Raw genomic sequence first — 16,758 nt, forward strand, 5'->3', positions numbered from 1 at the left:
TCAAATAAACATTCTTAGAATTCATAGTAATTTATCATAAACAATGGTCAAGAAAGCATTACAAATACACAACAAACATTCATCAAACTGCACACAGAAAGGGTTAACTCAAGTTGACTTCATGATTTCAAGGATTAGGTCAGTATGTATGGGTGAGTTCATTTCCAAAACAGGGAGTACCGGTTGACACACACAACATACATCCCTCATTATAAAGCATTCTGGGGGAAAATTTGTTGCTGGTCAGTTCAAAACCCCTCATAATATCTGAAATTTATACTTAATATAAAACAAACATGTTAACATCAAAGCTAGATAGCCATACTGGAAATTGTACAAACGAACCAGCTTTGTTATACAAAACTAGTGTTATAACGAGGACCTAATGCTACCCCTGACAAGGGTCAGGTAGAATCCGATTAATTTATATTTTACCCTGGAAACTGAGGTGAAGGGTTCATTATGACAAGGGAGAAAGTCAGTGTGTAACTGCATGCAAGACAAGACAATAAAGGATGTCGCCTTTCAAACTGGTTACCAGAAATTTAACCTTCCCCAATAACTTTTAACAGTACCTCATGCATTAAAAACTAACAAAAACTTGAATAGCAAATAACAACACATTAGCTGCATGGAAACACCTGAAATATTCTTGTCTTCAAATCTAAAAGAAATTAGGAATTAATTTCCTAGCAGAATCAATTCTCAGGACTAATTTTAAATTCAGATTATGGAGTTTACTATGAAATCTAACGTGAATAAATGTTCTGTATTAGCTTTGGGTATGTCATGGTTGGGTGGAAACACAACATTTCAAAGTATGCCCAAAGTGGTGTCTCACAATAGATACTGCTTTGTATCTTGATATTTACAGTAAGGATCATATGGCCTTTAGCATTTACTGGGAATTTAACTTTTTGTCTACAGACACTGTGACCTTTATGGCAGATAATGCTAACTAAAAGATGTAGAAGTATTTCTGAGCCAACATTTCTGCAGTAAGCTTGGAATTAGATATTTTGACGGAAATAGAATAATGTTTTTCACTAAGTAAGAGAAATGTCATTGCCTTGCCAAAAGTTGATTTGAAAAAGAAATTCAGTTGAACATATAAAGACTAACTACTCTCTTGATATGTAGTTGAAATACATGATATGTTATTCTAAATCAAAGATTGTAAAATATATCTGAATAAAGAATCTATTCTCAGTTTCATTAACCCCTTGATTGCTAACACACCTTCTGGATGTTCACCTACAATCATCCAATACGTAACTTAGAACAAAAATACTCAACTGTACCAAATATGAACTACCGGTATGCATTTGAGATATTTACAAATCTGAGAATAATAAAATAGCTTATATATATAACTTTCATTAAGGTGATTGATAAAAAAAAACATTCTCGCCCAAACAAGTTACAATCAAGACTGACTACAAATACATCATCTCAGAACAGTCACCATTTTAGTTGCCATCAGAAATAGCAGTATAGTTGCTATGGCAACAGCAACATCAGAATGACATATAAATACCCCAAGATTGGGATCTGAATCATGACAGATGGACGCTGCATCTTCTGCAAAGGTTTCCAATAAAAAATTCAAATATATCACTTTGATGTTTCCAAAATAGAAACCGTCATTAAAAATACACAAATAAAATGGAATCATGAAATTCAATACCATCACTAATAACTGAACAACTGACCACTCAAAATGGCCGTGAAGGTGAGAAAAATAAGGGGAGAACATGGACATACTTCACATGCAAGTGAATGAGTGAGTTTTGTTTTATGCCACTCAGCAATATTCCACCTATATGGTGTCCGTCTGTTAAATTGAGCCTGTACCAGAAATCCAGTGTTCAACAGCATGAGCATCGATCTAACAATATGTCAACCAAGTCAGCGATCCTGACCACCCGATCCCGTTTGTCGCCTCTTATGACAAGCATGGGTTACTGAAGATCAATTCTAAATCGGAGCTTCATGGGTTATATTCCACCTGTGAATGTACAAGTTTGAATACTGTTTATGTGAAATATTAACTAATAATCACAACTGACAACCACACCAACCAATATTGATATGCAGTCTGAAGGACTGTAACAAGTGTAACCCATCTGAAGGATTGTAACAAGTGTAACCCATCATGGGGTGCAGTCTGAAGGACTGTAACAAGAGTAACCCATCATGGGGTTAAATCTGAAGGACTGTAACAAGTGTAACCCATCTGAAGGACTGTAACAAGAGTAACCCACCATGGGGTTTAATCTGAAGGACTGTAACAAGAGTAACCCATCATGGGGTTAAATCTGAAGGACTGTAACAAGAGTAACCCATCATGGGGTTAAATCTGAAGGACTGTAACAAGTGTAACCCATCTGAAGGACTGTAACAAGAGTAACCCACCATGGGGTTTAATCTGAAGGACTGTAACAAGAGTAACCCATCATGGGGTTAAATCTGAAGGACTGTAACAAGTGTAACCCATCTGAAGGACTGTAACAAGAGTAACCCATCTGAAGGATTGTAACAAGTGTAACCCATCATGGGGTGCAGTCTGAAGGACTGTAACAAGAGTAACCCATCATGGGGTTAAATCTGAAGGACTGTAACAAGTGTAACCCATCTGAAGGATTGTAACAAGTGTAACCCATCATGGGGTTTAATCTGAAGGACTGTAACAAGAGTAACCCATCATGGGGTGCAATCTGAAGGTCTGTAACAAGAGTAACCCATCATGGGATGCAGTCTGAAGGACTGTAACAAGTGTAACCCATCTGAAGGATTGTAACAAGTGTAACCCATCATGGGGTGCAGTCTGAAGGACTGTAACAAGAGTAACCCATCATGGGGTTAAATCTGAAGGACTGTAACAAGTGTAACCCATCTGAAGGATTGTAACAAGTGTAACCCATCATGGGGTTTAATCTGAAGGACTGTAACAAGAGTAACCCACCATGGGGTGCAATCTGAAGGTCTGTAACAAGAGAAACCCATCATGGGGTGCAGTCTGAAGGACTGTAACAAGAGTAACCCACCATTGGGTGAAATCTGAGGGACTGTAACAAATGTAAACCACCATGGGGTGAAATCTGAGGGACTGTAACAAGTGTAACCCATCTGAAGGACTGTAACAAGTGTAACCCATCTGAAGGACTGTAACAAATGTAACCCATCTGAAGGACTGTAACAAGTGTAACCCATCTGAAGGACTTTAACAAGTGTAACCCATCACAGGGTGCAGTCTGAATGGCTGTATCAAGTGTAACCCATCATGGGATGCAATCTGAAGGACTGTTACAAGAGAAACCCATCATGGGGTGCAGTCTGAAGGACTGTTACAAGAGAAACCCATCATGGGATGCAATCTGAAGGACTGTTACAAGAGAAACCCATCATGGGGTGTAGTCTGAAGGATTGTAACAAGTGTAACCCATCTGAAGGACTGTAACAAGTGTAAACTACCATGGGGTGCAATCTGAGGGATTGTAACAAATGTAACCATCTGAAGGACTGTAACAAGTGTAACCCATCTGAAGGTGAGGTGAGGTGAAATTGGGTTTAACGGCGTGCTTGAGAATATTTCGCTCATATGACGACGTGCATGCGTGTACATGTGTATGTGCGGCTGCTTGTACTAGCCCAGACTTAAGCTGGTGTTATAGTGCTAGCTCACTGAGATACCATGCCGCAGTGAAGCATGAATACCCCACTCAGACACATTATACTGACTCCGAGCCGACCAGTCCTTGTTGCACCCATTAATGCCGAGCGCCAGGCAGGGACCAACAAGTACCATATTTTAACGTCTTTTGGTATGACGCGGTCAGGGATCGAACCCGCAACCTTCCGCTCTCCGGGCGAGACGCTCTAACCACAACACCAAGGAGGCGGTCCCCCATCTGAAGGACTGTAACAAGAGTAACCCATCATGGGGTGCAGTCTGAAGGACTGTAACAAATGTAACCCACCATCGGGTGCAGTCTGAAGGACTGTAACAAGTGTAACCCATCATGGGATGCAGTCTGAAGGACTGTAACAACAGTAACCCATCATGGGGTGCAGTCTGAAGGACTGTAACAAGTGTAACCCATCTGAAGGACTGTAACAAGAGTAACCGATCATGGGGTGCAATCTGAAAATGGCTGTAACAAGTGTAACCCATCTGAAGGACTGTAACAAGAGTAACCGATTATGGGGTGCAATCTGAATGGCTGTAACAAGTGTAACCCATCCTTGGGTGCAATCTGAATGGCTGTAGCAAGAGTAAACCATCTGAAGGACTGTAACAAGAGTAACCCATCACCGCGACCAGTCTGAAGGACTGTTACAAATGTAACCCACCATGGGGTGCAATCTGAAGGATTGTAACAAGTGTAACCGATCTGAAGGACTGTACCAAGTGTAACCCATCTAAAGGACTGTTACAAGTCTAACCCATCTGAAGGACTGTAACAAGAGTAACCCATCATCTGGTGTAATCTGAAGGATTGTAACAAATGTAACCCACCATGGGGTGCAGTCTGAAAGATTGTTACAAGTGTAGCCCATCATCTGGTGTAATCTGAAGGATTGTTACAAGTGTAACCCATCATGGGGTGTAGTCTGAAGGATTGTAACAAGTGTAACCCATCTGAAGGACTGTAACAAGAATAACTGAACATGGGGTGTAATCTGAAGGACTGTAACAAGTGTAACCCATCATGGGGTGCAGTCTGAAGGACCGTAACAAGTGTAACCCATCACGGGGATCAGTCGGACAGATTGTAACAAGTGTAACCCATTATAGGAAGTAGTCTGAAGAAGTGTAACCCATCATGGGGTGCAGTCTGAAGGACTGTAACAAGTGTAACCCATCATGGGGATCAGTCTGACAGATTGTAACAAGTGTAAGCCATTATAGGAAGTAGTCCGAAGAAGTGTAACCCATTATAGGGTGCAGTCTGAAGGACTGTAACAAGTGTAACCCATCATGGGGTGTAGTCTGAAGGACTGTAACAAGAGTAACCCATCACGGGGACCAGTCTGAAGGACTGTAACAAGTGTAACCCATCACGGGGACCAGTCTGAAGGACTGTAACAAGTGTAACCAATCTGAATGACTAACAAGAATAACCCATCATGGGGTATAATCTGAAGGACTGTAACAAGTGTAGCACATCACGGGGACCAGTCTGACAGACTGTAACAAGTGTAAGCCATTATAGGGTGCAGTCTGAAGGACTGTAACAAGCGTAACCCATCACGGGGACCAGTCTGACTGAAGACTGTAACAAGTGTAAGCCATTATAGGGTGCAGTCTGAAGGACTGTAACAAGCGTAACCCATCACGGGGACCAGTCTGAAGGACTGTAACAAGTGTAACCCACCATAGGGACCAGTCTGAAGGACTGTAACAAGTGTAACTCATCATAGGGCATAGGGTGCAGTCTGAAGGACTGTAACAAGTAACAAGTGTAACTCATCATAGGGACCAGTCTGAAGGACTGTAACAAGTGTAACTCATCATAGGGTGCAGTCTGAAGACCAGTCTGAAGGACTGTAACAAGTGTAACTCATCACAAGTAACTCATCATAGGGTGCAGTCTGAAGGACTGTAACAAGTGTAACTCATCATAGGGTGCAGTCTGAAGGACTGTAACAAGAGTAACCCATCACGGGGACCAGTCTGAAGGACTGTAACAAGTGTAACCCATCATGGGGTGCCGTCTGAAGGACTGTAACAAATGTAAACCACCATGGGATGTAATCTGAAGGACTGTAACAAGTGTAACCAATCTGAATGACTGTAACAAGAGTAACCCATCATGGGGTGTAATCTGAAGGACTGTAACAAGTGTAGCCCATCACGGGGACCAGTCTGACACCAAGTGTAAGCCATTATAGGGTGCAGTCTGAAGGACTGTAACAAGCGTAACCCATCACGGGGACCAGTCTGAAGGACTGTAACAAGTGTAACCCACCATAGAGACCAGTCTGAAGGACTGTAACAAGTGTAACCCATCACGGGGACCAGTCTAAAGGACTGTAACAAGTGTAGCCCATCACGGGGACCAGTCTGAAGGACTGTAACAAGTGTAACTCATCATAGGGTGCAGTCTGAAGGACTGTAACAAGTGTAACTCATCATAGGGTGCAGTCTGAAGGACTGTAACAAGTGTAACCCATCATGGGGTGTAGTCTGAAGGACTGTAACAAGAGTAACCCATCACGGGGACCAGTCTGAAGGACTGTAACAAGTGTAACCCATCATGGGGTGCCGTCTGAAGGACTGTAACAAATGTAAACCACCATGGGATGTAATCTGAAGGACTATAACAAGTGTAACCAATCTGAATGACTGTAACAAGAATAACCTATCATGGGGTGTAATCTGAAGGACTGTAACAAGTGTAGCCCATCACGGGGACCAGTCTGACAGACTGTTACAAGTGTAACCAATCACAGGGACCAGTCTGACGGACTGTAACAAAAGTAAGCCATCATGGGGTGCAGCCTGGACCACAGTAGCAAGTGAAACCATCTTGATGTGCTGTATGCTGTAGTGTAATTGGTAACTGAGATCATTCTACACTTGGTACACCACATGTTACATGGAACATCCCCTATCGAAGCTGCACCATCTGTTGTTTCGTCACAGTGCCTGCCCAACAAAACACTGGAATTGTATCAGATACGGTAAGAGCATCAAGAACGTCCATATTTGGTTTTTGAATTTCATTATGAATACAACTACTTTATCATAATTGTCATGGTTTTGTACTTTAAAATGTACAAGAACAACACCTGTAACATATTTTGTGTAAACTTGGTCTCGTCGATATATGGCTGAAACAACGCCATTGCGACGTTTAATTTTAACTCACTCACCACTCACATATTTTGTTTAAATATTACTGAGGACCAATGTCCGTCCAATAGTGAGTGGGTGAACCCATGTCCATTGCTGCCAGCAATATTACATCAATATTACTGCAATCTGCACCTGTCAAACTAATGGTTGATAGCAACCATCCACAAGTGGAGTAGACATGCTCATGATATCAATCACTGGATTGTGTGTTTCAGACTGTATTATTTACAGACTTTGGTCATACAGCTGTATTATTGTGTCACATTACACAACAAGCAAGATGGATATATGATAACCATCACAATACCAAACCACCTGAACCATGTTTAGCTGCTTCCCCACTGCAATAAGACACGTCCATTTCTGGTGTCAGTGATATTGCTGAAACAGTGCTACAAGTGGCATAACACCATTCCCACTAAAACCTACATTAAGTATTGGTTGCATAATCGGTGTCAACATCACAATAGGGACTACAATTTGACTTAATTAGCGTTAGTCATGTACAAAACATGATGTCTTTGTCTACAGCATTTTACATGAGCTGCGCTAAGAGCAGTGGGTCAAGCAGGAGCTGTGTCTGTTTCACATAGTTCATAGACAACGTGCCCAGTTTGGACTCCAGGAGACGACCAGACCCCCACAACGCCATGACTGTTGTAAGTCCACGCCAAGCATAGTGGTCAGGCAGACTTGGCCTGTTGGGTCGTAGTGTCAAATGGACAACTGCTCATTCTTCAAGTAGGGACGGTGGGATAGCCTTGTGGTTAAAGTGTTCGCTCATCATGCCAAACGCCCAGATTCGATTCCTTGCATGGGTACAATGTGTGAATCCCATTTCTGGTGTCCTCTGCCATGATATTGCTGGAATATTGCTAAAAGTGGCGTAAAACTTAACTCATTCACTCACTCATTCTTTTAGTCAGTAGTGTGCTTGATCCAGACTCAACTAGGGGGGGCTAGACTGCAGCATTAAATAAATGTCAACATCACTCAATCACTCATCAGAAGGAGTGAAATGATATATCAACTTGCATCCAATTTTGAAAACTTTCTACTCCAGCAATGCATTGCAATTGTTTACCCACCATTTTTATTATATCAATTTAAATTCTAAAATCTAGATATTATTGTTGATAGTATGGCTAGTTCAATAGTCACATATAGTTAAATGATAAAATGAGCATCAGAAAACTCAAAAGCCAGTCCTGCATAGTTTTCATCTGGTAACATTATATGACAACTTCAGATGATAGTTATTTCATGTTGATTTGACTGGCAAATGGCGGGAAAATGGCCGATTTTGACACTGTCTCCAATACTTTATTCATTTCTATCACATTTATTAATGAACTATTCACGACTGCACGACAATGACAATATCAAAAACAGACCCAATAGTCCACTCGATTCACAGATAAGTTTAAATGCTTGTTGAAATAAGAAAAAGTTCTTTACACAATGAAGCCTTCTTTCATGACATTAGATCCTGAAAAGTTCAGTAAATTGTTCACAAACTACAGAAATTCTTGTTTAACCTAGAAAGTTTGCATTTATGAAAACCACTCAAAATCCAATGCACACCCTAGCATTATTAGTCAAATTAATTGACAGAGGATGCAAGTGCTTTCAAGGTTAACATTTTAGCTATATTTCATGTATGCTGTGCCTACGCTGTGTCTATCATTTTTATCTAGCAGCTATTGACTATTTTCAATATGCTCCAAGTTTCCTGGAGTTTAATTTGTCAAGCTGACACACTTCATTGTTGTAATTTCCATATGTTGCACTACAGGTAAACTCAATACAAATATATTTTTTTATTAAAACAAGGAATGTGCACAAAACGTAATGTGTATTACATGAAGCTTTGTTTGTCACCTGTGTTGACAACATTAAAACTGTGAGACTAAATACATGGGATGTCTTACCAGTGAACCCAGTATCTATATTGTTCCAAATGACAACAGCGATGTGTTCTCTAATCTGTTCTCTAACACTACAAATGTGTTGATGATACGATCCAGATAGACATAGTGGTACACATCCAAATGTTGCTTCACAACATGCAAACAAGCACTACACAGTGTCACCAGATAAAGGCAGACTTGATGGATTGTGATGAGAGGCATGCGGAGTGTTCTTGAAGGTAGCAATGGCATGTAGAGGGTTAACCTGGACAGGGGAACCTAGCTCATGCATAACACTGGGTGAAGGTGAGGCATTACTGGCTCACTGCTTCACAGGGAACACCCATACAATACAACCTGCAGGGTAGGGACATACTGGTGGGGTGGGGCAGGGCGGGGCAGGGTGGGTACATATGCCTGTCACTGAATTTCTAACATGAGGAAGACCAAACTCACAATTGCTACACATGAATTAAACTTCTATGTTATTAAGGTGTATGGGAGTAAATAAGAAACATCTTACCTCCGTCCTCTGTTGCAGTCTTTTGTTGAGTTCATAGATGCGGTAGTCTGGCTGGCCCATATAGGGGGTGGGCCTCCTGTAAAAGGTAGAGAAAGGAGAGGAGTAGAAGGGGTCAGGGTTCATGTTCATCATTACAAGCTGTTCCGATCAATGTCGCCACCATGGACAGCCAGTCAATTGTTGGACATTGAAATGGACACGGGTAAGGCAGAGTGACCAGCAGTTGACAGTCACACTGAGCACATGGGTTGTTCTGGCTGTTTACGAGCTAACAACAAAGCCCCAGTTCCTCCACACATTATTCCAGTCTCGGTAGATGATAGTACAGTTGTAACTAAGGCAAACCACATGCTTGGATGTTGGACAAGCCCATGCTGGCGAAGTCACAATATTGGGAGCTGCAACGCTGGCTCCCCCATCCTGATGCCACTTGCTAGCTCCACCTCAGCTCTATATAACAGTGGTCCATGTGCTATCAGCCGCTCACAGGCTATTTTTAGAGTGCGCACGGCTCTCCGGTAACTCAAACAGAGTGAATCTAAGCTGAGGCTAGAGAGGTGCTTGCATATAGAACATAGTACGCTATACACTACTCAAGTCGAGGTGCCTCCGCAGGTCAAGCTTAATCAAGACTAAATTCCCTCATCCACTTACGACCCACTAATTTGATTTTGGTGATGAAATTTACAGGCAATTTACGATGTTCTTGGCTAGGATTGTGTTACAAAACTGGGCATATCATTGCAACACATGTGATATGTAGATGTTCTCATGAAATATTTACATACACACCCAAAGCTAGGAATGCGCAGCTTATTCTAGCTTGTAAAATCAATGGTCACCAAAACCTGATCAAATTACATTCATTCTCTTTTTCTCATTTTTTTCCAGGTGTGGATATTAACATGACTAGATAAGTTCACGGACTTGAGGCCTAATGTATAATATACTTCTGAACTTGAAACATCCGGAGGGGAGAAGATGAATATCAGACATCATTCCTCAGGTGTCTAGCAATAAATAACATTTCCCATGGCAACTGAATAAATACTGACTTTTAATTAGAACTAACCACAAGAGTCAGACAGTTTAAAATGAAATGAAGAACATTTTCAGAAAGTCATGGAAATTAATGTTACAAGAAATCCACTTGTTGGTGACAGTTGTTTGAGAAGTTTGTGGACTTTTCCAGAGAACATCAGTTCCAACATTAAACTAAGTAACTAATACAGTAACTTAAACTAATATCACAAGAATGCAAGTTATATAACAAGTGAAAACATTCAATTTCAACAGTAAGCTTAATTGACATATTCTATCTGACATTTGAGTTAATCTGACAATGTTGCCAATAGGACAAAGGTACGTCAGCAGGTCTATCAGACATAGTTTGGTTTTTCTGTTCCACATCAACAGATCCAGTAAGCCATCGCTGGACCCAATGAATCACAAACAGCGACAACAAGCAAGATAGCTCTAGCTGCTACATATCTTAAGTCAAATAATCTTCTAATACACAACTAAAAGTGAATGAGTGAGTTAAAATTTAATGTTGCATCAGCTATATTTCAGCCATATTTCAGCCATATAGCGACAAGACCATGTTAACGGCTCCCTAAAACACCAACAGAGGATGGGCTACGTCCACACGAGACAAAATGTCCAGTGCACGAAACAGGCGGAGTGTAATGAGTTTAGGAAGACGTTGTGCATGCTGGTATGCCTGTAATAAGATAATACAGAGACTCCAGGAAGAATGGAGAAACACAGGATAAAGAAGTGGCGGGAATTAAGGTCAAGGCATGGCCTGTGGGAGCAGATAAGACAATGTGAAGGACACATAAATGATGTTCTCCATAACCTCAATACATTCTGTTCAAAATTTAGGTCAAGTAACATTTATTTTTTGTTTATAATCCTGACAGTTTGACCCGTGACTTTTTCCTAACCTGGTTGTAAGTCTTTGTTGTATACTGTTACATTATCCGGGTATATTCAACCCACTGTCATTTGTTTCCATCTAGCTATTGTGTCACACAGGAACAAGGGGTTATTTACAATATACCATTGTACAGTTCGAGAAGATCACTGTATGGGTATCGCATGTACAATACACAAACAGAACTAGACACAAGCAATCACATGTGAAATACCCTTGACACCTTCGCAACTCAGTATGATGCATTTTGAATCTATCCAGTCAATATAACTAGCAATGTGAATGAAATAGTGAGCTCTGAACAATGTCGCCCAGGTTACTGTGTGTGATGAAAGCCCAAAGTATTTACAGCCTTTGTGAAAGTGGCGTACATGGCTGTAACAAACACAGAATCATCCTCACAACAAATCTGGCATTCGAAACTGCTGTCACTAGGTCCTGCCTCAACTAAGGGATGCAACTCAGAACATGAAAATTTAAGTTTTGACTCCTGGGCCCATGATAAGGGAAAAGACCAACCAGTTATATCCACTTCAGCTAATTCTTATCTTGATTCTTATTTTGATTATTGATTAGAAGAAAATACTGTTCAAACCATATAAACGGTTGGAAAACAAAGTAATAATTTGAGAAGAGATTATACATGTTTTTAAAGTATATTCATTCAAAAAGATCATGTACCTACTTATTTGAAATTAAATAAAATTATCCAGATCAAATTAAAATGACCATTCTGGTATGATTCTTCCAAATCAGTTACATTCCCAGCTAAAAGGGTTTTATAGAAATGGATGTTTGTTTTACATACTCCATGAACAACAAAACTGTGTATTTTGGGGCCAAGAAGTAAAAACCACTTGTAAACACAAGCATGTTCTGGTGCCAAGGTAATCCTCATACATAAACAGCGTCTGTTTCAAAGAAATATCTCCTTGAACTTAAGGTCAAGTATCATGGTCTATGTTCTGCGGTACAAGATTTGTTGGGGCCAGAAATAATAGTGTACCTTGCTAGTATCATTTCAATGAACATTCAATTTCTTTACAGTTATTATTTTCATTTATCATTATGTTTTGGTTCTCATTCTCATAATTCCCATTCATCAGTGAGAAATGATGATAAAATAAATATATTGAAAGGTGTTAAATTATTGTTTGGTAGAATGGTTTTGGGTGTGGCCAGACATAAAAGATACATTGTGTTGCCCTAACAAACAACTTAATATATTTGTGCAATTCAACATGATGCTCAGCCATGTTAGATTCAGTCAACACTATTTGCCTGTCTCACAGTTTGGTCATGTAGGAGTGTAGGAGTTACCTCCCTTCGATTCATCATCCCACCAGCGAAGACAACCTAGAATACCTCTATCAAAACCCATTTACATAACATTTAATGACTCATACACGGAGTTGAATTTTGTTCTACAGACATGGATGGAACTGCAGTGAATACATTCACTCCACCCAATGTAATGAAGCCGGGATTGATGGACAACTTCACTGACACAGAGAAGATGGCTTAGAAATTTGTCAACATCATGTTTATAACTGTATCACTATATAAACATCTCAAAAGCAGATGGGTGGGCTTGTAAACTGTCACAGATGTAGTGTACAACCTGCTGTGGCTTCACATACTGCTGTTTTAATCCCAGTAAGCTGTCTATGGACTCACTTGATGAGCTCCCCATGATAGGCTTACACGGGGATCAGACATAACAGCCCTCCCTTCTCGCACAACACAGCAAGCGCTGTGATGCAGCCATATAATTGATTTGTAAAAAAAGAGAGATTACCATCCAAGACTGTGTGACAGAACCATTAGATGACAATCAAGCAATTGAAGTGAGTGAGTGAGTATGGTTTTACCCCGCTTTTAGCAATATTTCAGCAATATCACAGCTGGGAACACCAGAAATGGGCTTCACACATTAAGCCCACGTGGAGAACCGAACTTAGATCTTCAGTGTGGCAAACAAACACCTTAACCACTAGGCCAGCCCACCCACCCCTCCAGCTTGCAATTATTTAGTGTGTACACCCTGTGGCTCTAAGTCCCAATAGACTATTCTTGTGCTATTAATTGCAGTCAAGTCTTTCCATGTAGACTGGGGCCTGGGTTCGCATACTGAGCATCATCTGAACTAGGTTGAAATTCAGTATCATAAACAATTCTGACGAACAGCCATTTTGAATTTCCTCTTCTCTATGTCTTTGAGCAGGGTTTGGTAAAAAATTAGATATATTTAACAATGTGTTTTCCTTTATCAAATTAGTCATACAAAAAAACTCTCATATTCAGTTTGGGAAATAGGCCCTCCTACTTTAATACCATCGACAAGCAGTTAAAGACTTGAGCAAATTATAATGCTATCAACTTTGAATCTGTCAAAACAGCAATTTTCTCATTTGCAAACTCAAGTTTAATGATAATTTCATTCTAGCAATAATTGGCTGTCTCAGTTATACAACAACATTGTCTGAATTTCAAAGAAGACAGTAATTACTGTGTCTAGACCAAGCCAGGAAATCATCTCAACATAATCAAGGCTCTCTTTATAGAGAATTCTTCACAAGCAACCACATAATCTAGTCAAAAGTGTGCATGACTGAATTCAGATAATGAATGATTACTGCGAACATAGAACAAGATAGTAAACTCTGTTGAATATTTTCTGAAATATTATTAATGGAAAAACAAAACAAAATAAATTTCTGTTGAATATTTTCTGAAATGATACAAAACTTAATAAAAATATGGCTTGGAATGTTGTGTCCATGAATTAGAAAGCTCCACCTTAGTAAGTATTGACTTGTATGAGACCTATAGACAGGAATCACGTGTCGGTGACTTCTCCTCCCTGTCATGATGAGTAATAAGATTAAACCTGCTGTCCCAGCTGTCTCTGATACAGTGATGTGTGAAGGAAGAACATCACATCACTACACACACAGCCCAGCAACACAAAATCACCAAAATAATAAATAAGAAACTTTGTTTTTATACGTTTAAAAATATCTTATTTTCAAACTGTTTAACTTCAATAATGTTAAATAATCACCGGAAATTCTGCTGTAATTGTTAGTATTTTTCAGATATTCTTAAAAAAAAGAAAAGCAGCTCAACATTTATTATATAATCAAATATTTTGTTGAAATAATATCCTCAAAATGTTTGATTTAATTAAGCTGTAATGTATTTTTGCTGATAGTTATTTCCGATCTATTGAATTATGAAGGCGAACATATTCATCTATCAAAGTAATGTGGTTGTAATTGGTATTATTTGATTTACATAAATTCCTAATATTTATATTTCAAAGAATCCTCCATAACCTGTTCTTTGTTCAGATGACCAATTATCAGGCCCTCAGCCTGAAAGTGCTCCTACAACTGAACTCACACATCAACTGAACTCAAGTGAAACACTTCCATTCACAGATTTCCTTTTTCCAACTAAAATAATATCAGAGCTGACAAGCACAAACAAGGAATTGTTATGACACAAACCTTCCTTCATGATCTCAGCAAGTGAAGAAGCGCTAAAACAAATACATTCAACAAAGAGGTTATCAGCAACACTGCTATTGATTGCGAAATGTACATGCTATCAACGTCACGGCCATCAATCAGTCAATCACCTCTTACCTACCTAATAGGCTAAAAAAATGTCCACAAAATTCTTTAAAGGGAAAAGGCGTGAAATTCACCACTGTTGTCGGCATGTGCTGGATAAAACCATCAAACAGGCGTTCATTTCTAATCCAAGTCAGTTGACATCGACCAGCTAATGAAGTAAACTTTATCTACACACAGATTCTCCTAACTCAAGCATGGCTTCGATGCCTTTTGTCACTAGGCTCAGGTCATGTGACTGTTGTCATGGTTATTGTTCAGCCTTTGTGCGTGTTCGATACTCTACTGGCATCAGTCAGCAAATCTATAAATCTGGGTTATTCACAGAATGTGTCTATTTATTAACCCCTCTTAATGTGGAGCCTATTAGCACACGAAGCGCATTAGCCATGCAGATGTCTTCAACCACGGCTAGGGCAAGGGGAGGCTGAAGATGGGAGGGGAGGGGGAGAAGGAGAGGGGGTGGGGATGAGACACTAATGATCACCAATACACTTGTCTGACAACAACACACGCCAGAATCCCAGAAAACTTTAATCTTAATACATAATTAGGTTGTGTTTAAGCCTGGGACTCTAGTTTCTTAATTGACGCATGACAGTTAATTACAACACATGAGAGTTTCGCCCCTATCCTAATGCTTTGTGTATGGAGAGAGCTGGATCTAACAAAGAAGTCATTTGACAACATGATGAAATGATCCACTGAATTATAATACAATTTATCCTGCAAGTAAGAGATGGAATGAAACCAATTCATTTGTGTACTAAATATTTGAGGTTTGAAATATCATAAACAAATATACTAGTTCTCTTTATCTCTTGTTTCAACACAATAAACGAGAGTGTTGATGTGAGCGTGGATGTAAGCATGGAAATGAGCAGGGATTCAAGCATGAATGCGGACAAGCATTTGAGCAAGCATTTGATTGGGCATGCAAGCAAATATGTGAGTGATCTCCGCTCAACATTGTTCAACATTACTCAGCCATATCATAGGGCTAAGTTAATCATAAGAAAAAGATAAAATGTTTTAATTCAGAGCTCGTATGGGTTACCTGTAAATATTACTGCATTAATTTGAATTTGGAAGCGAATGTGAAATGTGAGGTTTCAAATGTTTAATTCATTAGTATTAAATCTATAAGTAACCTAGCTCTAAATTACAAGACAAAACAGTGTCTCCATTCTACCATGACAGGATAAAAAACAAACTATTTGGTGCTCTGAAGGTGTTCATTGAAGCAGCATAGGCTGAACCTATTGTTTTCACCGGGTTGCTTTATGTGCTTGAAATTTAATGATTGGACATCAAACCCATCAATAGAACAGCACATCAGTTAGCCCTGAATGAGGATTGTTAACATAGTTCACTTTAAAACTAATTGTTGCAGAGTATATTCAAATTTGGCACCTTAGACAAGAAATAGTCAGTTCTACACCCATGTATAGTGAATGAAAATACAGCTTTACAGAGAACAATTGTAGTTGAAGGACAAGGATGCTTGCATTTCAGTGTTTTGAAGGTCATAATAGTTTCAGGAAAAACTGTATTTAGTTACACTATAGAATGAACTGTATTTTTAAAATTAAACTGTGACAGAGCAAGTTAATATACATTTCTAAGATGCTTCGGTGAAAGATCAAAGGCGCTGACAGTACTTTATCAGACGATAATGTGCACTTTTTGCATTACTTCACAATGTATTGGCGTCACTGCGCCATTCTAGTCTGCCCCCTCGTAATCGAACATTTTTGCTTTACGTCACAATGTACGCGACGTCACGATGCATGTCAGTTGTCATCGCTTCGTACAGCCTCCTGCAGTAAACTACTCCGTTGCATCCCGTTTCTTGGTTTGCAGTTGCTTCACGCAGATAACATCAC

General features: G+C 39.7%; 1 protein-coding gene across 5 annotated transcripts in view; it reads right to left on the reverse strand.

The window, feature by feature from the left end:
* Positions 1 to 16,758, reverse strand: part of LOC124284550 (LIM domain-binding protein 2-like) — a 52,830-nt gene that overhangs the window by 18,053 nt on the left and 18,019 nt on the right. For 3 of the 5 annotated variants that reach the window (XM_046720631.1, XM_046720634.1, XM_046720630.1), the window contains exon 3: positions 9,296 to 9,371. In XM_046720631.1, the coding sequence (XP_046576587.1) occupies positions 9,296 to 9,371 (76 nt within the window). Of the gene's footprint in view, positions 1 to 9,295; positions 9,755 to 14,888; positions 15,022 to 16,758 lie in introns of those variants that run through there. The other 2 variants (XM_046720632.1, XM_046720629.1) reach the window with 2 other exon arrangements.

The sequence above is a fragment of the Haliotis rubra genome, unplaced genomic scaffold, assembly GCF_003918875.1.
Source record: "Haliotis rubra isolate DU_JTF1 unplaced genomic scaffold, ASM391887v1 Scf339, whole genome shotgun sequence".
Taxonomy (NCBI): domain Eukaryota; kingdom Metazoa; phylum Mollusca; class Gastropoda; order Lepetellida; family Haliotidae; genus Haliotis; species Haliotis rubra.